The sequence below is a fragment of the Bubalus kerabau genome, chromosome 17 (genome assembly GCF_029407905.1).
Source record: "Bubalus kerabau isolate K-KA32 ecotype Philippines breed swamp buffalo chromosome 17, PCC_UOA_SB_1v2, whole genome shotgun sequence".
NCBI lineage: Eukaryota > Metazoa > Chordata > Mammalia > Artiodactyla > Bovidae > Bubalus > Bubalus kerabau.
In genome coordinates, this window is record NC_073640.1 from 59418284 (window position 1) to 59441715 (window position 23432).

Sequence of the window (23432 nt, forward strand, 5' to 3'; positions counted from 1 at the left end):
TCCTGTCATTCTGGAATCTCAGCAAAAGGGTTTGTGGGCTTGAGTTCCAGGTCTCCAGGCTGAGATTGCTGAGAATTTGAACTTAATAGTCTTAAGCAGGGAGAGGCCTGGGGCCCCAGACTCCTGAGTCGGAGGGAGGAGGGGACTTAGGGGCCGGGACATGTGGGCCCTGACTGCCCACTGCCCCCACATCTAGATCAAGCTGTCTGTGCCCAAGGCCGGCGAGGGTCTGGGAGCCTCATCGGGTGATGCCGTGTCAGGAGCTGACCACAACAGCCTGGACTCCAGCCTCACTCGGGAGAAAATCGAGGCCAAGATCAAGGAGGTGGAGGAGAAGCAGCCCGAGATGAAGTCCGGCTTCATGGCTTCATTCCTGGACTTTCTCAAGTCAGGCAAGCGCCATCCACCACTCTACCAGGCCGGCCTGACACCCCCGCTCAGCCCCCCCAAGAGTGTGCCGCCCACCGTACCGGCCCGGGGCCTGCCTCCCCAGCCCCCCACCGCCCCCACTGTGCCACACCCCCCACCCGCCAGCGCCTTTGGGCTTGGGGGGGCGCTGGAGGCCGCTGAGAGCGAGGGGCTGGGGCTTGGCTGCCCTTCGCCCTGTAAGCGGCTGGACGAGGAGCTGAAGCGGAACCTGGAGACCCTGCCCTCCTTCTCCTCCGACGAGGAAGACTCTGTTGCCAAGAACCGGGACCTCCAGGAGAGCATCTCCTCAGCCATCTCTGCTCTCGATGACCCGCCGCTGGCCGGGCCTAAGGACACCTCCACTCCAGATGGGCCCCCCTTGGCTGCAGAGGCTGCAGTCCCCGGGCCACCCCCGCTCCCGGGGCTCCCCAGCACCAGCAGCAGCGGCACACCTGGTGAGAGCTGGGAAGGAGGTCTGTGGGGGCAGGCCAGGGATTCCCCAAGATTCAGGGCACAGGTCTGATGGTGTAGGTTACACACGGGTCAGCATAGGTTATAAGTGATGGGGACAGGTGGGTGACAGGGTCGGAGAGAGCTTTTAAAACTGATGAGGGGACATGGGATGTGAGAAGACCTCTAGAGGTTAGAGATGTATGACAGAGGACAGAAGAGGGTCTGGGGGAGCAGACAGAGACTTGGGGAGGGTTGGTTAAAGAAACATGCATTAACAACGACTAGTCAGATCGTGGGGTGTGGGGCATCAGTAAAGGCTAGGGGTACAGTCATGTCTGAATGGCATTTAGTCCTGAGAGGGCGTGTTGGACAAAATTTCAGGGGTTTTGATAGGGGCATTGGGGATGAAAGAGTTGAGGTTTGGGGGAGGGCGTTTGGAGCAGTGAATGAGGCTTGGGTGCTCAGAGGAGTCTTATGGAATGGTGACATCTTCTGGAAGGTGGGAAATGGGGAGTAAGACAGTGAGAGACTAAAGGAAAGCATCAGGGGAGAGATGGGAAACACTGGCAAGTTCTATGCAGAGTGTCTGGATCAGCTGTAATGGGAGAGAGCATCAGGGAAAGAGAGGGCCTTGGAAGGGTCAGGAAGGCTCATGGCTAAGGACCCAGGGATAGATCAAAAGCAGTTTGAGGAGTCAGGAGATCTCAAGGCGTGGGGTAGGTGGGGATGTTTAAAATATCATGGGTATTTAACAGGAAGGAGAGGGCATTGGCAATTCCGAAGAGCAGGCTGAGGAAAGGCAAGGCAAGGGGAGAGCTTGGATAGAGGAGGATGAGATCTCTGAGCAGATAAGGAACAGGTATACAGAGGGGATGGCCCAGGAATCAGGAGGGACATTAACGAATGGGAAGTAAGCACCAGACTGGGGCCCCAAAACAGCAAAGGTAATTCTGGACTACAATGGACTCTGTGGGAGCCTGTTTCAGGGGCTCAGAATCCCCACTGGAGTCTCAGGGAGGGATGCTGGTGTGACAGAAGGACTGTTGGGGAGCTGAGTGGCAATAAGGAAGGAGCCAAGGGGCTGTTGGCACAGGGAGGGACATTCACGGACAAGAGCAGAGGTGCTGGGATGGCGAATGGTATTCGGAGACTTGGGGGCAGGGCAGGGCCAGAAGATTTGTAGGGACCAGGCTAGGGAGCCAGGAGGGGGGTTTGATGGGAGCAAAGAGGCCTCCTGGCCATTGTGGTGGGGGGACACTGAGCAATGCAGTTGGGTTGCAGAACTGCCCTATGACACTGGGGGTCTGCGAAGACCAGGGAAAGATGAGGACCAGAGTGGCATGTCTGCCTGAGTGCCTAGTCGATCAGTCACGTCTGACTCTTTGTGATCCCCTGGACTGTAGCCCGCCAGGCTCCTCTGTCCATGGGGATTCACCAGGCAAGAATACTGGAGTGGGTTGCCATGCCCTCCTCCAGGGATCTTCCCAACCCAGGATCGAACCCAGGTCTCCCGCGTTGCAGATGGATTATTTACCATCTGAGCCACCACGGAAGCCCATTAGGACGTTGGAAAGAGGAGTTAAAGGAACGTGGACTTCTTGTAGGTGTCCGGGACGGTGTGGGTGTTGAAGGTCAGGGAGAGGACAGTGAGTGGGTCAGACAGGACCCTCTTTGAAGGAGGAGAAAGGGCAACAGAAGAGCAATGGAAAGTAGAGATGGAGGGGGGTTGGGGCCAGAGATGGTTGTTAGGTGAAGAGCTCAGTTTGATCAGGAGGGATGTTGGGGTACAGGGCAGGAAGAGGACTGTGTTGGGAGCCCCCCCAGAATAGGCTGAGAGAGTTTTCACCGTCAGCAGGTAACATGTTTGGTGGGGGGGTTGAGGGGGGAGCTCCAGCCCTGATGCCCCTCTCGCCCCCAGAGCCCCCGCTGCTGGAGGAGAAGCCCCCACCCTCGCCGCCTCCCGCCCCAACACCGCAGCCGCTGCCCCCACCGCCGGCCCTGCCCTCGCCACCCCCGCTGGTGACCCCCGCACCCAGCTCGCCTCCGCAGCCGCAGCCGCCGCCACCGCCGCCGGCTCTGCCGTCGCCGCCCGCCCCAGTGCCCCCACCGCCGCCGCCGCCCCCGCCAGCCGCCGCGCCCCCACCGCCGCCCCCAGAGGAGCCCGCCGCCCCGTCCCCCGAGGACCCGGAGCCACCCGACGCCCGGCCCCTGCACCTGGCCAAGAAGCAGGAGACGGCGGCCGTGTGCGGGGAGACGGACGAGGAGGCGGGCGAGAGCGGCGGGGAGGGCATCTTCCGGGAGCGCGACGAGTTCGTCATCCGTGCTGAGGACATCCCTTCCCTCAAGGTGAGCCCCCGCCCCCGACCGCTGGGGACCAGCGAGCCTGCTGCCTCGGCTGCTGGAGCGTTCGTGGAGCCCTTGTTGGATGACAGGCCCGGTGCTGGGGGCTGCACGTACCGCGGTGGCGGGGCCTCCTCGCTGCACCTCCTAAGACCCGTGGCAGGGCAGGTGGATGGGACCTGCTGGTCACTGTGGAGGATCCCGGCCTCTGAGCCGTTACTCGGGTGTATATGCCTATGTCACCGGTAAATACAGTGAAATGATTGTTGGCAGTTATTCCAGATACTCTTACTGTGAGTGTTAGGGTCATACTAAGGGACAAAGCTGAAGCAGGAGCTTTTAACACAAGCCGATAGGTGCTGTAAAGGCTACTTGCCACTTATAGATGGAAAAGTGAGGTATTGATGTGACCTATAGATGGAAAAGTGAGGTATTGATGTGACCCGTACCTTTAAAAACACACACCTATACAGTCACAGCTGATGGTTTGGGAATACCTGTGTGTCAGGCCACATCTTAAACCCTTTTTAATTTTTTTTGCCTCACCATAGGGCATGTAGGATCTTAGTTCTGTGACCAGGGATAGAACCTGTGCCCTTTGCAGTGGAAGCAGTCTTAACCACTGGAACACCAGGGAAGTCTGTTAAATACTCTATATACACCAGCCCGTTTACTACTTCCAGTTACTTTATACAGGGATGGGTGCACTATGACAGACAGACAGACACACACACACCCCACCCCCACCTGGTTTTGGAAATTAAGTTTTATTGGCACATGGCCCCGCCCGTTTATTTACATATCATATACATAGGCCGCTTTTCCCATCCAATAACAGAGTTGGGTATTTGCAGCAGAGCTGAGCTGACCCACAAATCCCAAAATACTTCTTGTCTACTTTGTTACAGAAAAAGCGTACTGACCTCTTCTGTGGTCATTTGTTCATTGAATAAGGTAATTGGATCAGAGGGTTAATGTCAGTGCTTGATAAGGGTAGGTGAATTCAGATGCCTCTGTGGTGCTTCTCACAGGGCATGGGGGCTAGGAGGAGTTCTCAGGTCAGCAAGCCATGATCACCCTGGTCAAGATACCAAAGTCTAAGTAAAGCCATTCTTTATGTTAGTTACTGTCACTGACTGGATATTCACTAGGGGGCAGGAACCATGTATCTTAACTTTAATTTCACCTTGGGTGTTGTTTCTTGTCAGTTACAGATAGAGAGGTTGTGGAATGCATTCATTATAAACATAGACACTATTATTATACTTTGTTACTAAGAGTGTGTTTTGGGAGATGAGCTTAATGTGCTTTTCCTGTGTTGTTTTCAATTTATTTTATTATGGAAAGAGTAGAGCAAATAGACCCCACTCTACTACTCTTGCCTGGAAAATCCCATGGACAGAGGAGCCTGGGTGGGCTGCAGTCCATGGGGTCGCTAAGAGTTGGACACGACTGAGCGACTTTACTTTCCCTTTTCACTTTCATGCATTGGAGAAGGAAATGACAACCCACTCCAGTGTTCTTGTGTGGAGAATCCCAGGGACGGGGGAGCCTGGTGGGCTGCCGTCTACAGGGTCGCACAGAGTCGGACACGACTGAAGCAACTTAGCAGCAGCAGCAGAGCAAATAGAGAAAGGGGGCTGTGTGTATCCATCACTCAGCTTTTACCTTATCACCTTTTTGTTGGTCCTGCTTCCTCTCCACCCTGGCATTCTTTTTCTGCTCCTTTCTTTTTTTTTTTTGGCCCCACATCGCAGCATGTGGAATCTTAGTTCCCCAACCAAGCATCAAACCCATGTTCCCTGTATTGGACATGTAGAGTCCTAACCACTGGACCACCAGGAAGGTTCCACCATTCTACCTCCTCCGCCCCAGCCCGCCAATCCCAGGCTGTGTCTTCTTACCCATTGTTTTATCATCTTCATATCATGGTATTCGATAACATACAAACGAACATTCACGAGAGATAGGTAAGTTGTAAAGCAGAGTGAATGCTAGCGTGAACTCTCACATCCCCACCCCTCCGCCAGCGACGGCACCATTCCCGATGCCTTGTGTCTCAGTATCCCTCCCCGCCCGGTCCTCCCACCTCCCTCACGGTCGTGCTCACTCTGCTAGTGCCCTGTGCACATTGTTTCATTTGACGTCAAGATTTCTGAGACTCTGGCCATCAGCTGGGACAAGTGATGGAGATGTCAAATGAACAGCAGTGATGGGAACTGCTACCAGTTCTCAGGGGATAGGCTTTTTTTTTTTTTTTTGGTTTATTTTTGGCTGCACTGGCCTTTCTTTGCTGCATGTGGGCTTTCTCTAGTTGTGGCTATCTTGTTGCGGAGCATGGGCTCGGGAGCTCAGGGTCAGTAGTTGTGGAACATGGGCTTAGTTGCTCCGTGACATGTAGGATCTTCCTGGACCAGGGATCAAACCTGGGTCCCATGCGTTGGCAGGTGAATTCTTAACCACTGGGCCACCAGGGAAGTCCAGGGTTTAGGATTCGGGATGCATCACATTCAGGATTTAATTTGTTTTTGTTTTTTTTTTCTTTAATCATGATAACCGGTACATATCATGAAGTTTATCATTTTAACCATTTTTTTTTTCCTTGGGAGGGGGCCATGCCACACGGTATGTGGAATCTTAGTTCTCTGACCAGGGATTGAACCCACGCACCCCCTGCAGTGGAAGCACTGAGTCTTAACCACTGGACTATCAGGGAAGTCCTTGTTTTAACCATTTTTAAGTGTACCATTCAGTGGCATGAAGTATTTTCACATTGTCATGCACACCATTGCCCCCACTTGTAAATTTTATCTTTGTAATCACTTTTTTTATAAGGATTACTATTCTTCTTTTACAGGGAAGGAAACTGAGGCTCAGAGCATTAAAGTGGCTTTTCCAGGCTTTTGCAGCTTGGGACCTGGATACAGTTACTGGCCCTGGGAGCCCATGCTCTCAGCACCAGGGTCAGCTGTTCTCTGGGTATTAGAATTCTAGCAAACACTGGTAGTGCCTCTGGGCACCCAGTACTGGACCAGATGAGCCAGGCTCTGGGACCCTGACCATCCCCAGTTTACAGATGAGGAAGTTCACATTCAGGGTAAGGGAATCATTTGGCTGGCGAGTGCCAAGCCAGGATTGGAGCCAGGGCCATCTGACACCACCTCCCAGCTGGCATGGGGCAGGAGAGGGGGCCAGCCAAGGACTCAGATGCTTAAAATACAACACAGGTATGTGTTCTGATGGGGAACTCAGAGAGCAAGGATTGAGCCACTCGTACAGATGAGGACTTGTTCGTGTCTCTGGAGTCCGGGCGGGCTGGCAGCATGGTTATTAAGAGCCCAGCTTTGGCGAAAAACTGATTGGCTTGAATCCGTGCCATTTCCAAGCTGGACTAGGGTTTGACCGTCCCAAGCCTCAGTTTCCTCATCTGTAAAATGGGAGCTGATTGTGTTAGCATTCCTTCATACAATGTGAGGACTCAGGTGTTACAGCCTGTCTGGTGTTCTGACTGTGGATGGCATGTCGAAAGCACCCTGTAAACATTGCTTCTGGGACTTCCCTAGTGGTCCAGCGGTTAAGACACCACACTCTCAGTGCAGAGACCACAGGTTCGATCCCTGGTCAGGTAACAGATCCCACATGCCTCATGGCCACACAGCCAAATAAAAACAAAACAGAACTTTGCTTCTATTGTTCATCTCAGTGATCTTGGGCAAATCTCTAATGTAGAGCTTGGCAAACTTTTTTTGTGAAAGGCTAGAAACCTGGGCTCGATCCCTGGGTTGGGAAGATCCTGTGGAGCAGGGCATGGCCACCCACTCCAGTATTCTTGCCTGGAGAATCCCAGGGACAGAGGAGCCTGGTAGGCTACAGTCCATGGGGTCACAAAGAGTTGGACACGACTGAGCGGCTAAGCACAGCACACATATAATAAATACTTCAAGCTTTGCAAGCGGCTTATGGTGTCTGCTAGGTATTCTTTTGGTTTTGTTTGGGTTTTGATTTTCTTTTTCACAATCCTTTAAAGTAGAAACCATTCTTAACTCATAGATTTATAAAAATGGGCCACTGGCCATAGTTTATGGTAAAACAAGGGCAGCCCAGTATAAATAATCATACAAGCCATGTTCTTCTTTTAAAATTTTCTTACATCTACACTTCTTCAAAAAAAGTTAAAAGATGTGTGAGGTTAGCCATAGGGTTTTCTTTAACCCAGTACATCTAAAATATTTAGTTTCTGGACAGTTTAGGAAGAGTTAGTGAGTTGTTTTATGGTCTTTCTTGTTTACCAAGTCTTTGAAATCCAGACTATATTTTACACTTACAGAACGTTGATTCAGATGAACTGGGTTTCAAGTGCTCAAGAGCCACGTGTGGGGAGGGCTTACTGAACTGGACAGTATAGGGTTAACAGCCCTCTCTGCTTCAGTTTCCCCACCTGTAAAATGGGCATGAGAATATTAACTCCCAGTCCTTAGGAATGCTGAAGATTTACCAGGAGCTAATCTCTGAGCATGTAAGTTTATTGGATAGAGAAAAGTATGTGGAGGGCAGTCCAGGCAGAGGGAATGGTCTGTGCAAAGGCCCTGTGGTGAGGCATGTCTATGTGATGTGTTGGGATGGAAGCAAGGGCTTAAGTGTCTGGACAGCAGGAGCCGAGGCTGGGAAGGTGGGCAGAGTCCAGATCATGCTGGGGTGAGATCAGGGGGTCCTTGCTTGAGAATCTGCTCTGGGTTGTCTGGCTGCTTCTCTGCCCCGGCCATCAGGGAGGTGGCTGGGAAACTGCAGCCCCGTTGACAGTCTGTCCACTGCCTCAGTTCTGTGACAGACTACCCTGTGTCTGACCCTGTAGCTTTCTCCTTAATGCCCAAGCTGGGTGCCTCTACCTTACTCATATCCTGTTGCTTACTCCCCTTGTCTCAGCTGGTCACCATTCAGTTTCCCAGAAGACAATCTGATTGGTCCAGCACAGCATTTGAAGTAAAGATGAGGTTCATGGTGTGCCTGCTGATTGGCTGCCCTTGTCAGGTCTCCAATCAGCTGTGGCTTCTGTGGAATGGGGACCATGGGTGGGGCAACTTTCCCACTTAGGGGAAGTGGGTGTGGTCTGTGATTTGATTGACATGGCGAAAGGAAAGACGTGGCTTTGGGACTAACGGACCCTGGTTAGGGAGAAGGCAAGGAGGATGTTGCCAGGGCCTGGATGATTGGGGGATGGTGGGATCCTGGGAGGAAGAGTGGTTTGGGGAAAGAAGCCAAGCCCAATGGGGATGTGGTGAGTTGAGGGCCCCACGTCCAGTTAAGAGAAATAGCTGGCTCCTTAGAGAAAGGAGATTGGCAGTGGCAAGAGACAGAGGAAGAGGTGCTCTAATGGATTTTTTTCAAAAACATCTGAGAACTGGAACAAGGAACGTTATATCCACAATGAGAGGGGAAAAAAGGCACCCCTAGTCAGGGGCCCCTGCATATTCAGAGACTTGAAAGTCAGAGAGTCTGGGCTTTGGGTGCTGAGCTTTGAGGGCCACCCCAGGATGGCCTGGGATGGAAGAAAGGAAAGGAAACTGAGGCTGTCTCTATGCCAGGCTGTGAAATGTGCTTTGGAGGCCCTGGTGGAAGGTTTTGGAGCAGGCAGGATGTAAATGGACTTTTCAGTCCTTGAAAAGGATGGGAAATAGACTTTTTGATCTTCGGACTTCTGACCTGAGGACCCAGGAGTGAGGATTGAAAACTGGTATCCTTGGGGAAAGCACTTGGGGTGAGAGGTCTACAGCCCTGTCTCATCCTGCCTCCTTTTTCTTTTTTTTTCCTTTTCTGCCTTATTCTATGCAATGAGATTGCAGCCAAGAACCTCTCTGGTCCTCATTTTCATTCAGTTGTTTTAACTCCTCCTTTCTGTTCCCCTGGCTGATCTGAAGGATACAAAAATTCGTGGACGTGAAAACATTTGACCAAAAACCAAGAGTAGGGAACCAGTACGTGGCATTCAGGCTTCTGAGCTGCACCTGCTGTCAGCGGCAGACATCACTCGCTGATCCCAGCACTCGCTGCTCCTGAGCCTAGTGCTCAGGGCAGCCATGATCAATCCACTGGCGTTATCGTCTGAATCCTGTTTATCACTTGACTGTGGAGTCTTTGAATGCCAGGGCTTGCCTGTCATTCATCTCCGGGTTATCACAAAGCCCAGTGCATATTTCCCACTGGGTTCTTATTCTTTACTTACTGATGCCTGTCAGTTGCTCTTTTCTAGAGCCATAGCTGTCCTACATGTTACCTGGCAGTCCCTGGTCATCACCCAGCCCCCTCATGGGAGACACAGCCTCATTTAGGTGTCACTTCCTCAAGGAAGCATTCTTGGATTGAGCCTGAGTCCAGAGTCCTTCTAGGCTTCTGGGACACCTGCCATCAGCACATTTATTACTTGTGCTGTTATTTTTTTTATGCCCAAGCCTGGTTCCCAGGTACCCCTCTTACTCCCTGAGATCAGATTCTGGGCCTGACATCCTTTGTTCTCAGTGCCCTACTGGGATACATAAGCCTTGGGTTTGGGGATGGGGGTCTGAGTATGCTGAGGGGAGTGTAGATTGGGGAGCCTTTGTGTCACTGTCCTGCCCTGCAGTGGCCAGGCTGATGAAATAAATGGTCTCAGGTAACCTGCCACGCATCTATTCTAGGCACAAGCCACTACCTCACCCTGTTTTGTTTCTTTGCTTGTCTTATTATGTCTGTAATGACGACCCCGAAAAAGGCTTTGTCAGCCTTGTTCTCTGCCTTACCATGGTCCCCATCACCATATCTAGAAGACGGTGGGTGGGTGAGTGCTCAGATTCTGTCATTTCTTTGAGTCCTGCAGATGGCTTGTTCCAGAATAGATTCAGGGAACTAGATCTGGTAGACGGAGTGCCTGAAGAACTATGGATGGAGGTTCCTAACACTGTATAAGAGACAGTGACTAAAACCATCCCAAAGAAAAAGAAATGGAAGAAGGCAAAGTGGTTCTCCGAGGAGACCTTACAAATAATAGAAAAGAACAGAAGTGAAAGGCAGAGGAGAAAGGGAAAGATACATCAACTGAATGCAGAGTTCCAGAAAATAGCAAGGAGAAATAAGAAAGCCTTCTTAAGCGAACAATGCAAAGAAACAGGAAAACAGTAGAATGGGAAAGACTAGAGATCTCGTCAAGAAAATTGGAGATACCGAGGGAGCATTTCATGCAAGGATGGTCACAATAAAGGACAGAAACAGCAAGGACCTAACAGAAGCAGGAGAGATTAAGAAGAGGTGGCAAGAATACATGAAGAACTATACAAAAAAGGGTCTTAATAACCCGGATAACCACAATGGTGTGGTCACTCATCTAGAGCCAGGCACCCTGGAGTGTGAAGTCAAGTGGGCCTTAGGAAGCATCACTATGAACAAAGCTAGTGGAGGTGATAGAATTCCAGTTGAGCTATTTAAAAATCCTAAAAGATGATGCTGTGAAAGTGCTGCACTCAGTATATCAGCAAATTTGGAAAACACAGCAGGATTGGAAAAGGACAGTTTTCATTCCAAAGAAAGTTTAAACTACCGTACAATTGTGCTCATTTCATATGCTAGCAAGGTATTGCTCAAAAACCTTCAAGCTAGGCTCCAAACAGTACGTGAACCGAGAACTTTCAGATGTACAAGCTGGATATAGAAAAGGCAAAGGAACCAGAGATCAAATTGCCAACATCTGTTGGATCATAGAAAAAGTAAAGGAATTCCAGAAAAATATCTACTTCTGCTTCATTGACTATATTAAAGCCTTTGACTGTGTGGATCACAACAGACTGTGGAAAATTGTTAAAGTGATGGGAATACCAGACCACCTTAACTGCCTCCTGAGAAACATATATGCAGGTCAAGTCAGAACCGGACACGGAACAATAGACTCCTTCAAAATTGAGACAGAAGTTCATCAAGGCTATATATTGTCACCCTGCTTATTTAACCTATATGCAGAGTACATCATGTGAAATGCCAGGCTAAGTGAATCATAAGGGGGACTTAAGATTGTCAGGAGAAATATCAGCAACCTCAGATACGCAGATGATATGTAATGGCAGAAAGCGAAGAGGAACTAAAGAGCCTCTTGATGAGAGTAAAAGAGGAGAGTGAAAAATCTGGCTTAAAAGTCAACATTCAAAAAACGAAGATCATGGCATCCAGTCCCATCACTTCCTGGCAAATACATGGGGAAAAAGTGGAAATAGTGACAGATTTTATTTTCTTGGGCTCCAAAATCACTTTGTACAGTGATTGCAGCCAGGAAATTAAAAGGCGTTTGCTCCTTGAAAGGAAAGCTATGACAAACCTAGACAGCGTATTAAAAAGCAGAGACATCATTTTGCTGACAAAGGTCCATCTAGTCAAAGCTGTGGTTTTTCCAGTAGTCATGTACAGATAGATGTGAGAGTTGGACCATAAAGAAGGCTGAGTGCCAAAGAATTGTTGTTTTCAAATTGTGGTGCTGGAGAAGACTCTTGAGAGTCCCTTGGACTGCAGGACTGCAAGGAGATCAATCCAGTCCATCCTAAAAAGAAAATCAGCCCTGAATACTCATTAGAAGGACTGATGCTGAAGCTGAAACTTCAGTACTTTGACCACCTGACGTGAAAAGCCAAGTCATTGGAAAAAACTCTGAGGCTGGGAAAGACTGAGGGCAAGAGAAGAGGGCAACAGAGGATGAGATGGTTGGATGGCATCAACGACACAATGGACATGAGTGTGAGCAAGCTCCGGGAGATGGTGAAGGACAGGGAAGCCTGGCATGCTGCAGTCCATGGGGTCGCAAAGAGTTGGATATGACTGAACGACAACCACAATCACACGGTAAAGCTATGATAAGTAAAATCTGGTAGCACAGAATGAACGGCCTATTTGTAACAGCGTGAATGGAACTAGAGATTATCATACTGAGTGAAGTAAATCAAAGACAAATACCATGTGAAAACACTTGCTTGTAGAATCTACAATACGACACAAGTGAATTTAACTACAAAGCAGAAACAGAATCACAGACAGAGAGAGCAGACTTGTGATTGCCAAGGGGGTGGTGGGTGCGGAGGGAAGGATGGGGAGTCTGGGATTACCAGATGTAAACTGTTGTATATCGGATGGATAAACTACAAGGTCCTACTGTATAGCACTGGGAACTATATTCAGTGTCCTGTGAAAAACCATAATGGGAATGAATATAAAAAAGAATATGTGTAACTGAGTCACTTTGCTGTACTGCAGAAATTAGTGCAACATTGTAAATCAACTATACTTCAATACAATGAAACAAACAAAAAACAATAGAACGAACAGGCCGGTTGGAAATACACATTGTCCTCAGTGGTTCAGTTCAGGATTTTCCAATTTGACGGTGATGCAAATGCAATACACATTTAATTTTGAATTCTTTTCTATTCGTGGGCTAATGATACACGCTTTGATACTCTTATGATGGTGGGCAGTAGCAGGGAGCAACAGAAACCTCCAGTTCACGGTCAGCCACGCAGTTAATCACAAGGGTAAACAAGTGATACACTTTCAAGCCTCCTGTATCCAGACAACCATTCTGTTTTTCACTTTCAGTCCAATATTCAATAAATTACATGAGGTACTTTACACTTTATTATAAAATAGGTTTTGTGTTAGATGACTTAGTGTTCTGAGAACATTTAAGGCAGGCTGGGCGAAGCTATGCTGTATGGTGTATTTAGGTGTATTTAGGTGTATTCGGTTTATTGGGAGGGAACTCCATGGCAAGTCAGAGAAGCTCTGTTGGGTGAGCTGTAGGAAGGCAGGGCAAGATGGAAGCTGCAGCCCCAGAGCTGAGAGCATCAGGAAGCCAAAGATACCCATCAGCTGCGTCTTGGTTGATTCTTGTTGACGACGATGTCTTTTCTCTTAAGGGGGTGTGGAGGGAGGAGAGAGGTCAGGAATTGGGTCTGGAAGGGCCGGGGTGGGGGTTGACCCTGCGGTCTTGCTGTGCCCCCCCCTCAGCTGGCCTTGCAGACCGGGCGCGAGCCCCCACCCATCTGGCGAGTCCAGAAGGCGCTGCTGCAGAAATTCACTCCGGAGATCAAGGATGGACAGCGGCAGTTTTGTGCCACCAGTAATGTGAGCCTGCAGAGGAGAGCGAGGGCCAGGGGCGGGGGGAGCCGGGGCCCTCCTCACACATGATTCTGATTTACTGTGGGTCTAAGAGGCGTCCCGAAGGGGCTCTCCAGCCCCCGGCAGGCTACCACGGTAGCGCAGGGCGGGGCTGGGAGTGCTGGGTGTTGGGTTGCCCATCTGCGGTGGACGGAGTTCTTCACGTACTCCTTTCCTTTCGTAGTATTTGGGATACTTCGGGGACGCCAAAAACCGGTACCAGCGCCTGTACGTCAAGTTCCTGGAAAACGTCAACAAGAAGGATTACGTGAGGGTCTGTGCTCGGAAACCTTGGCACCGGCCCCCAGTGCCTGTCAGGTACCTTGGAGGCCGCGGGGCAGGTCGTGGGCGGGGCCAACAGGCCTAGGGGTGAAACATACTGGGATATTGACATAACATAAGATCAACCATTTTAAAGTACAAAATGCTTCTAAGCAAGCGTCCGGAAGGGGGTGCAGAGACCCTGAGAGTGGGGACCTCAGAGAGACGGGGACAGAAACCAGCTCCGTAAGAGTCTGTGCTTTCAGCTGTGGGCTAGGTAGTGGGGGCTCGGGTACCCCAAGGGGGACAATTTGGGTTTCGGGGGCTGCTGAGCACTGTCCCATCTATGTCTCCTTCCAGGCGCTCTGGGCAGGCCAAGGGCCCCGTGTCCGCTGGGGGTAGCTCTGCACCGCCCCCCAAGGCCCCGGTACCACCTCCTAAGCCTGAGAACCCTGATAAGACAACGTCGGAGAAGGCCCCCGAGCAGACAACTGACACGGCCGTGCCTGAGCCCCCTGCCCCCGCGAAGCCCTCGCCACCACGGCCTGTTGAGAAGGAAAAGGAGAAAGAGAGGGCAACGCGCGTGGAACGGCCGCTGCGGGGCGAGCGGGGCATGGGTGGCCGGCAGATTCGGCCAGATCGGAACCTCACCACGGGCCAGCCCGCCACCTCCCGGCTGCCCAAGTCCCGACCCACCAAGGTGAAGGCTGAGCCGCCCCCTAAGAAGAGGAAGAAGTGGCTGAAGGAGGCGGCGGGCAACGCCTCGGCGGGCGGGGGCCCACCGGGCAGCTCCTCGGACTCGGAGTCGTCCCCCGGGGCCCCCAGTGAGGACGGTAAGGGGCCATCAGCAGTCGTTGGGCTGGTGGGGAGGTGACCCCATGGTTTTCAGAAAGAGGCATGGGTGGTTATTATACAGAGGGCTCCAGGCAGCGTCAGCAGACAGTCATAGTAGTAATAAGTTAAAAATCATAGCCATAGCTGACGGTTATCTGGCACCTAACCACGTGACAGGCTGTCCCATAAGTTGTTTATACATGTTAACTTGCTTGATTTTTTTACCGTGGCCCTATGAAGTAGATACTCCATATTATCCTCAAATACAGGTGAGCAAACTGACATGGGGAGAGTTCAGCACAGCTGGGTGTGGAATCCCACCTGAGTTGGCTTGCATCCAGCAGAGTCTCAGGCTGTGCCTCCACACTGTTTTGTCTCAGAACAGGCACGTTCTCGGGCTTCCCAGGTGGCTCAGTGGGTAAAGAATCTGCCTGCAGTGCAGGAGACCTAAGAGACAGGGGTTCGATCCCTGAGTCGGGAAGATCCCATGGAGGACGGCATGACAACCCACTCCACTGTTCTTGCCTGTAGAATCCCATCGACAGAGGAGCCTGGTGGGCTATAGTCCATAGAGTTGCAAAGAGTCCAGGAGTTGCAAGTTGCAAAGAGTTGACTGAAGCATCTGAGCATGCACACGCGTAAGCAGGTTCTGAGGAGCACTGGGGACCAGCATCTATCCTGGAAGCCCAGAGACAGTGATGTTCCCTATGACCCGCTGGGTAATTCTAGGAAACAGGTGGCAGCACCTCAGTGACCTCACCTGTAAAATGGGTTAATAATAAAGTCAAGTAAAGTAAAAAAAATTCACAGTAAAGCATGTAGGAGGGTACTCGACTATAGTGGGCACCAGATGGGAGCTCCATTGCTTAGAATGATGTCTGGTTTATTATGACAGGAACAACAAAAATATATCTGCACATATGTATAAAAATATAATAGCTGACTTAGTTCTTTTAAGTGACAGGCGTCATTTTAAGCATTTTACACATTGGCTCATTTTATCTGTAGATAAACCCTGTGGGGTTAGGTACTTTAGAATTCTCATTTCATTTTAAAATATTTATTATTTCATTTATTTGGCTGCACCAGGGTTTGGTTATGGCATGTGGGATCTTAGTTCCCCAGCCAGAGTGCAAACCCAGGCCCCCTACAATGGGAGTCTTAGCCACTGGACCACCAGGGAAGTCCCTAGCCTCATTTTATTTTCAACAATTTTTAAATTAATTTATTTATTATCCTCATTTTATTTTTCATTTTTTTTAATTTTATTTTATTTTTAAACTTTACATAATTGTATTAGTTTTGCCAAATATCAAAATGAATCCACCACGGTTATACATGTGTTCCCCATCCTGAACCCTCCTCCCTTCTCCCTCCCCATTCCATCCCTCTGGGTCATCCCAGTGCACCAGCCCCAAGCATCCAGTATCGTGCATCGAACCTGGACTGGCAACTCGTTTCATGCATGATATTTTACATGTTTCAATGCCATTCTCTCAAATCTTCCCACCCTCTCCCTCTCTCACAGAGTCCATAAGACTGTTCTATACATCAGTGTCTCTTTTGCTGTCTCGTACACAGGGTTATTGTTACCATCTTTCTAAATTCCATATATATGCGTTAGTATACTGTATTGGTGTTTTTCTTTCTGGCTTACTTCACTCTGTATAATAGGCTCCAGTTTCATCCACCTCATATTATCCTTATTTTAAAGATGAGAACACTGAGGCCCTGGGAGGTGCCATGACTTGCCCAAGGTCACCTACTCTTTGAGGTGTAGTGCAGGGGTAGCTGTTTTAATGGAGGCTAAACATAGAGCTAGTCAGTCAAATGAGAGAGATGGAGTTAATTCTCTTTCCATTGAAGTCCTGATGAAGTAGATTTGTGGAGAATAAGAGGCTCCTCTCAAGGTTGTCCAGGTCTGGGTTTCTTTTCCTCTTGTTGCTCTGCCGCCCCCAAGCTTGCTATCGTCAAGCACGTGGTGAGAGGCATAGCCCAGCAGCCCCACAGCTGCAGTCCTGCCAGTAGGAAAGGACCCAAGGGCAGGGTATGACTGACCTCCAGCTCAGTGCCAGACCTGGGAATGGCCCACATCCTGTCTCCTTTTCATCCCACTGGCCAGAACTCGTCACATGGCCACACCTAGCTGCAAAGGAGCCTGGGAAATCCAGTCTTCTGTGGGCGGTGGGCTCACTCTGACCAGGTGGAGGCACCCTTGGTCGGTTACAGCTGGGTCAGGGGAAGATGCTGGCAAGGGAGGAGCTTAACCAAAGGCCCAGATTTGCAGGACTTTTATTTCTTAAAACAGTTTAATTCTTTGACTTTTAGTGTAGTCAGAGCTGTGTATCCATCTGGCAATCAACTTTAGAATATTTTCATTGCCCCTAAAAGACACTCTGCTTCCTTTGTCCATCACTTCCCTTATTCCCCTTCTTCATCCCTAAGCAACCAGTAATTTACTAATTTCTATAGATTTGCCTATTCTGTATATTTCATGTAAGGGATATCACACTATGTGCACTCCTGAAGGACTAGCAACTTTGCTTAGCGTGTTTTTGATGTTTATCCATGTTGTAGTGTGTATCAGTACTTCATTCTTTTTTTTTCTAATTGAACTACAGTTGATTTACAATACTAGTTTCAGGTGTACAATATAGTGGTTCAATATTTTTATTATACTCCATTTAAACTTATTATAAAATATTGGCTATGTTCCCTGTGCTGTACAGTATATCCCTGTAGCTTATTTATTATTATACATAGTTGTTTATAGTAGTTCATTCTTTTTTATGGCCAAATACTATTCCATAGCTTGGATATGGCACATTTTATTTATGGACTGGTTGATGGGCATTTGGGCTGTTTCCACTTTTTGGCTACTGCTGCTGTGAACCTATATGGACAGCCCAGAATTTTCTGAACCTATGAAATGGGAGAAACTAAATTCTACACCCTTTGGGGAAGCTGTTCCCCAGCCAAGGGTCAGTATCTTTCTCTCAGTCTGGTTCTTTGTCCATTCACCCCATTTGACCAGGAGCCCCTCCAGGGCAGGGTGAGCCTGACTCCTGTCTCGGTGCCCTGAAGGTTTTGCCCAGACAAGGAGACCTCAGACCAACCCTCTCACTCGTCTAAGACTGGTGACTCTCCTTGTGCTAGAAGCTGATGTGTCTCCTTGGATTCACAATGAAAGTTCTAAAAAGGGGCTGTGCCCTCCCTTCCTTTAGTCCACTCTCAATCTGGCTTTCTCAGCCCCTTTCTGCAGATGTTAATTGAACACCTACTATGTGCCATGAACTGGGGGTTCTAAGCGTGAACAGAGTAGACAAAAACATGTATCCCCATGGGAGTTTACAGTCTCTCTGGGGTAGTCGATCAGATAAAGATGTTATGTAATAGAATTTCATAGAAAACTATGAAAAATCATCAGTGTAAGGCTGGTTGGGATTAAGGGCAGTAGAGAAAAATAAATCTGGTAAACAGGATCCGAGTGGGATCCTGGGTGATTATTTTCAGGAGAGGGGGGAGTAGGGGAAGGTTTCTGGAAGTGACATTGGAGCCAAGATCTGAATGCAACAGGGCTGGGGTGGTGTGACATTAGGGGAGAGAACATTCTGGACTGGGTGTGTCTGAGGATCAGGAAAGAGGCCAGGCGCTGGAGGAAGTGAGGGCAGAAAAGGAACAAGACCAGATCCTGGAGAGACAAGGAACTTGGGACTTTGCAGCCCTACTGGCAGGATTTTATTACGAGCGAGACAGGAGCCATAGGAAGGTTCAGGCCGAGGCTTGACGGCGTCTAACTTCTGCTGCCAGGTGGTCACTCTGGGCTCTTGAAACTGCTGTCAGCGAGGACCGTCCATGTGGATAAATCAGGCGGCCATTTCTCGGTCCTCTTCCTAAGGGATTTTTTGGGGTCTTCTCATGCGTGGGCCCCCTGCTTCTGTTTTCTCCCCGCTACTCCTTCTTGAGTTGCTAGTGGGTGTCCCTCCAGTGCTATCCTTGGGGGATTCTCTGGTTAGGACTCTGAGATTTCACCACAGGAGCCCGGGTACCATCCCTGGTCAGGTAACTAAGATCCCATGAGCCAGGTGGCATGCGCTACAAAAAGTAAGAAGACGGTCTTCCATCCTGTTGCTTGACCTTCCGTACCTCTCACTTGGCCAGCTCCCTCCACTTCCATGAGCCTCAGACTCCTTTCTTTACCCTGGCCACCCTCCCAGCCTACCCCCACCCCCCTTCCAGAGTTCACGGAGCAGGTCCTGGTTTCTGTATCTCAGATGCAGCCCCACTAGCCACCCGCTCACCAGGCCAGACCCTCCAGGCCCCTCCCTCACCTCTGCAGCTGGGAAACCCCCAGTCCCACCCCTCCGACCCCAACTGTCCCCACCCCACTGCCCTGTCCCACAGCCCTGGCCCAGATTGGCCCTCCTGCCCCTCAAAATCTCTGTACCTGTCCCTCCAGCCCCATCCCCACCTTGTTCTATCTCAGCTGCTCCATTGCCCTGGCCTCTGGTCTCCCCCTCTGATCCATCAACATGGCCTCGGAGAGGTTGCTCTCCAATTACCTTCACCCTTCCCTGCTCACAGCTCTCTCCCATGGCTCCCTGGGATCCCTCCCTAAAAAAGCCCCTGCCCTTTGCACCTCATCTTGGAGGCCCCACGTGGTCTGGCCTACACTAACCTTTGCAGTCTCAGTTCCCACCTCCTCCCTCAACCTTGCCCTTTGTGATCTGATCTCTTGGACTTGATTCACCGGTTTGGAAACCAATTCTGCTGCTGCTTTAGACTTTACAGAAACTTTGTGGAACTGGTCAAACACAAAGGTCACCGACCTGGAATTCTCTTTCCGATTTCAAGATTTGGTGCTTGTGTGACCTTTAATAGCCTTCCCTGACTTGCCAGGCTGAGCTTGTGATGGTACCTGTGATTCACCCTTAGAGTTTTTGTCCTGGTATTGGAGAGTCTTCCCTCAGTGGACTCAGAAGTTGGAATAATGGATCCATGTCTCCTTTTTTTTCTCCCCAGAGCGGGCAGTACCTGGGCGTCTGCTGAAGACCCGGGCGATGCGGGAAATGTACCGAAGCTATGTGGAGATGCTGGTGAGCACGGCACTTGACCCAGACATGATCCAGGCCCTGGAGGACACACATGGTGAGTGGACCCAGACCCCTAACCCCTGCTTTCCTCCCACCATGTATCGTCGTGGGGCTAAGCTCTTCTGATGTCCCTCCTCCCCTTTCAGACGAGCTGTACCTCCCACCCATGCGGAAGATTGATGGCCTCCTGAATGAGCACAAGAAAAAAGTCCTGAAGCGGCTGTCGCTGAGCCCAGCCCTGCAGGTGCTTGGGGGGCTGGGCAAGCGGTGTCTGGGACCCAGAGCTCAGGCCCAGAGGAGACACGTGCACATCAGCCACTGTGCTCCTTCCCAGAGCTTTGGGCCCTGGAGGGGGCAATCGTTGGAAGGCTCAGGCTTGGCCAGGAGAGTAGTGGAAGGCTGAGATGTTCCATGGGGATCTCTGGGCCCAGCATATCCGCCCACCCAGATAGAGACAAGCTGCGATGGCCTGGAGGGGTCATTGTCAAGGTCTGGGCTGGGCTGCTGGGCAGGCCCGGCAGAGCATGGTTATGGAGTACAAATTTGGGGACAAAAGGTGAACTAGGACCTGGACCCAGGGCTCGCTGGAGCAGAGTGTCGACCAGATTCTGATGGCTTCTCTTGTCAACATAATTCAGGCTCTTTTTTTTTTTTTTTTTTAATTTTATTTTATTTTTAAACTTTACTTAATTGTATTAGTTTTGCCAAATATCAAAATGAATCTGCCACAGGTATACATGTGTTCCCCATCCTGAACCCTCCTCCCTCCTCCCTCCCCATACCTTCCCTCTGGGTCGTCCCAGTGCACTAGCCCCAAGCATCCAGTATCGTGCATCGAACCTGGACTGGAAACTCTTTTCATACATGATATTTTACATGTTTCAGTTCAGGCTCTTTGAATTTCAGGCTCGAGCATGAAGTTGTCTATGTAATTTCCCTTCTGGGATGGGATGTTAGGGTGGCTTCGGAAATTCTGGGAGATAACACTAATCTGGCTCTGAGAATTCTGATGGGGATGTTAGTGTGGTGCTGAGAATTGGGCTGTAAAATATCAGGACAGCTCAGAATTCAGCCATGGAATATTAGTCTGGCCCTGAAGGTTTGTGGGGGGGATGTTAGTCTAGTTCTGAGAATTCTGGGATGGATTTTAGGCCAGCTCTAAAAATTCTTATTGAGATATTAGCCTGACTGTGAAAACATGGGGTAATCTGGTTCAGGAACTCTGGGTGGGATGTCAGGGTGACTCTGAGAACCCTGGGATTGACTATTCGTCTGGCTCTGAGAAGACAGGGCTAGGTGTTGTGCTAGGATTAAAAATTCCGCTGTAATGGGAATTCCCTGTGGTCCAGTGTTTAGGACTCCATACTTTCACTGATGAGGGCACAGGTTCAATCCCTGGTCAGGGAACTAAGATCCTGTAAGTCTTGTTGGCATGCCTCCCTCTCCAAAAAAAAAAAAAATTTACATGGTAGAACATTAGGGTATGTCTGAGCATTATGGGATGGAATATGAGTCTGGTTGTATAATTCTGGGGTGAATGTTAGGGATTCTGGGTTTCAGGCCAACTCAGAATTTTGAGTAGGACGTGCAAGTGACTCTAGAAGCTTGGGTGGGATGTTAACTGTCTGGGGAAGGCCTGGGCTGAGCCACAGAACACATGATAAGGGTCACCAGCCTGGCCTAGGTTTCTGCCGTCCTTGGAGGAAACCGAAACGCTTGTGTCTTTTCTGATGGGTTTTCTGGGTGAAACCCAGGCACCTGACCACTCGGAATCTGAGAACCGGGGAGGTGGGTGGGTCTGGGGTGGGTGGGTCCAGGGAGGTCCCCCTGATCCACCGGATTCCTGCAGGACGCCCTGCACACGTTCCCCCAGCTGCAAGTGGAGCAGAGTGGGGAGGGCTCCCCCGAGGAGGGAGCTGTGCGGCTGCGGCCAGCCGGGGAACCCTACAACCGCAAGACGCTTAGCAAGCTCAAGAGGAGCGTGGTCCGAGCCCAGGTGCGATGGGTAACCAGAGAGGTGGGGCCTGGACGGGAAGGTGGGGGGACAGGGGCGGGGCCTAGACTGGAGGTGTGTGGGTCGGGGGCGGGGCCTGAGGGGTGTGGTCAGGGGCGGGGCCTTGCGGGAGGGCGGGGTCCGGGCGGGGCGTGGAAGGAGGGGCTGCCTCGTGCTGGGCAGGGTGGCTGAGGCCTCTCCACTCCACTTGTCCAGGAGTTCAAGGTTGAACTGGACAAATCGGGATACTATACGCTCTACCACTCACTCCACCACTATAAGTACCACACCTTCCTGCGCTGCCGGGACCAGGTGAGCCCATGCACGCCCCGCACGTATCACTCTGGGATTCTGCCCATCACAGGCTCCTGGCTGGACCCTGGCAGTCCAGGTCCCCGACCCGTCTTCCCTCAGACCCAGGAGTCCCACTCCCAGTCCCTTTTTCCCTGAGACACTGACCCCGAGGCCCCCAGCCCCCTCCCACCCCAGATCTACGTTTAATTCCCTGCAGACCCTGGCCATCGAGGGCGGCGCAGAGGACCTAGGGCAGGAAGAGGTAGTCCAGCAGTGCATGCGGAATCAGCCGTGGCTGGAACAGCTCTTTGACTCCTTCAGCGACCTGCTGGCCCAAGCACAGGCCCACAGCCGCTGCGGGTGACCCCACCCTGGCCTGGGGGGGGGCACCTCCTCCATGAACCGAGAATGGGGACAGAACTGTGCCCTCAGGAGTTAACCCCTGGGCCCTGTTGCTGGGGAAGGGGGGGGGGTCACTGGTCAGGGTGTGTCCGTGCTCCCCCCACAGGGCAGGGTTCAGAGGTCGACTCCCCCCACTTTCCAAGCCCTCTCCACTCCCTCCCCTTTCCTCCCACTGTCGGGTGTACAGAGAAATTATTTATATATATGTATAAATGTCTATTTAGTAACGGTTTCCCTCCCCCACCTTGCCCCAATCCCCGCCTCCATGGCCATAGCCCCAGCTCCCTCCACCTTGTACATAATGTATAGGAAAAGTCTATGTATGGTTGAGGGGGGCGGGGCGGCTTCAGAGAGCTGGGGGACCCCTTTCCCCCTCCCCGCAAGCCCTCCCTCACAGGCCAAGATCTTTGCTAAAGGCCATTCCCTCCCCAGGGCATTTGGCGTCGGGTGGGAGGGGGAAAACGCATCTTGTTAATTATTTTTAATCTTATTTATTGTACATACCTGGGGCGGGGGTCTGGGGAGGTGGAGGGGGGAGAAGGGTCCCCTCCCTTTACCCCTCCCACTCCTTTTCTACTGCGATTTGTCTGTGTCTGCCCCCTCCACCCCCATCCCCTTGTCATCTGGATGTGGTTCTATTTTTTATCAGTCTTTTCTCCTCCTCCTCCCTCTCTCTAATCCCTCTGCTCCCATCTCCCCACCACCCTTCGTCTCTTGCTCTTTCTTGGGCTTCTGTACAACTCAACTTGTATACACTGTGTACACACAACCAGCCAAACGAAAACCCAACGGCAAACACTTTATCGGCTGGCTGGAGTGCCTCTGTCCTGCGGCGTGGTGGGGCGGGGTGGGGGAGGGGTGGCATGGGCAGGGTCTGGAATCTGGAATGTGGCTTTTCTAGAGCCCTGGAAGGTGGTTGGGCTGGGGTCACTGTTTTCCATTATGTCTTGCTGTGTAACAAATTAGCCCACCCCAAAACTTAATACCTTGAAAACAACAAACATTTATATCATAGGGTTTCTGAGTTCAGGAATTTGGGAGCCAGTTAGTTGGCTGGTATTAGGGTCAGTCGTGAGGGTGCAGCCCTCATGGGTTTGACTGGGGTTGAAGGATCTGCTTTGAGGTGGCTCTCTCATGTGGCTCTTGGCTGGAGGCCTCAGTTGCTTGCCGTGTGGACTATGCCTATAGGA

At 50.8% G+C, this 23432-nt stretch overlaps 1 protein-coding gene across 1 annotated transcript in view; it reads left to right on the forward strand.

Annotated features, from left to right (window-relative positions):
- The window catches only part of PRR12 (proline rich 12), a 29965-nt gene extending 6925 nt beyond the window's left edge, over positions 1–23040 (forward strand). The window contains exons 5-14 of the mRNA XM_055552068.1: positions 197–863; positions 2780–3207; positions 13216–13332; positions 13550–13683; positions 13987–14459; positions 19483–19608; positions 19700–19797; positions 21403–21549; positions 21763–21858; positions 22058–23040. Of these exons, the coding sequence (XP_055408043.1) occupies positions 197–863; positions 2780–3207; positions 13216–13332; positions 13550–13683; positions 13987–14459; positions 19483–19608; positions 19700–19797; positions 21403–21549; positions 21763–21858; positions 22058–22204 (2433 nt within the window). The 3' untranslated portion in view covers positions 22205–23040. The remainder of the gene's footprint in view (positions 1–196; positions 864–2779; positions 3208–13215; positions 13333–13549; positions 13684–13986; positions 14460–19482; positions 19609–19699; positions 19798–21402; positions 21550–21762; positions 21859–22057) is intronic.
- Positions 23041–23432: the final 392 nt, after the last annotated feature.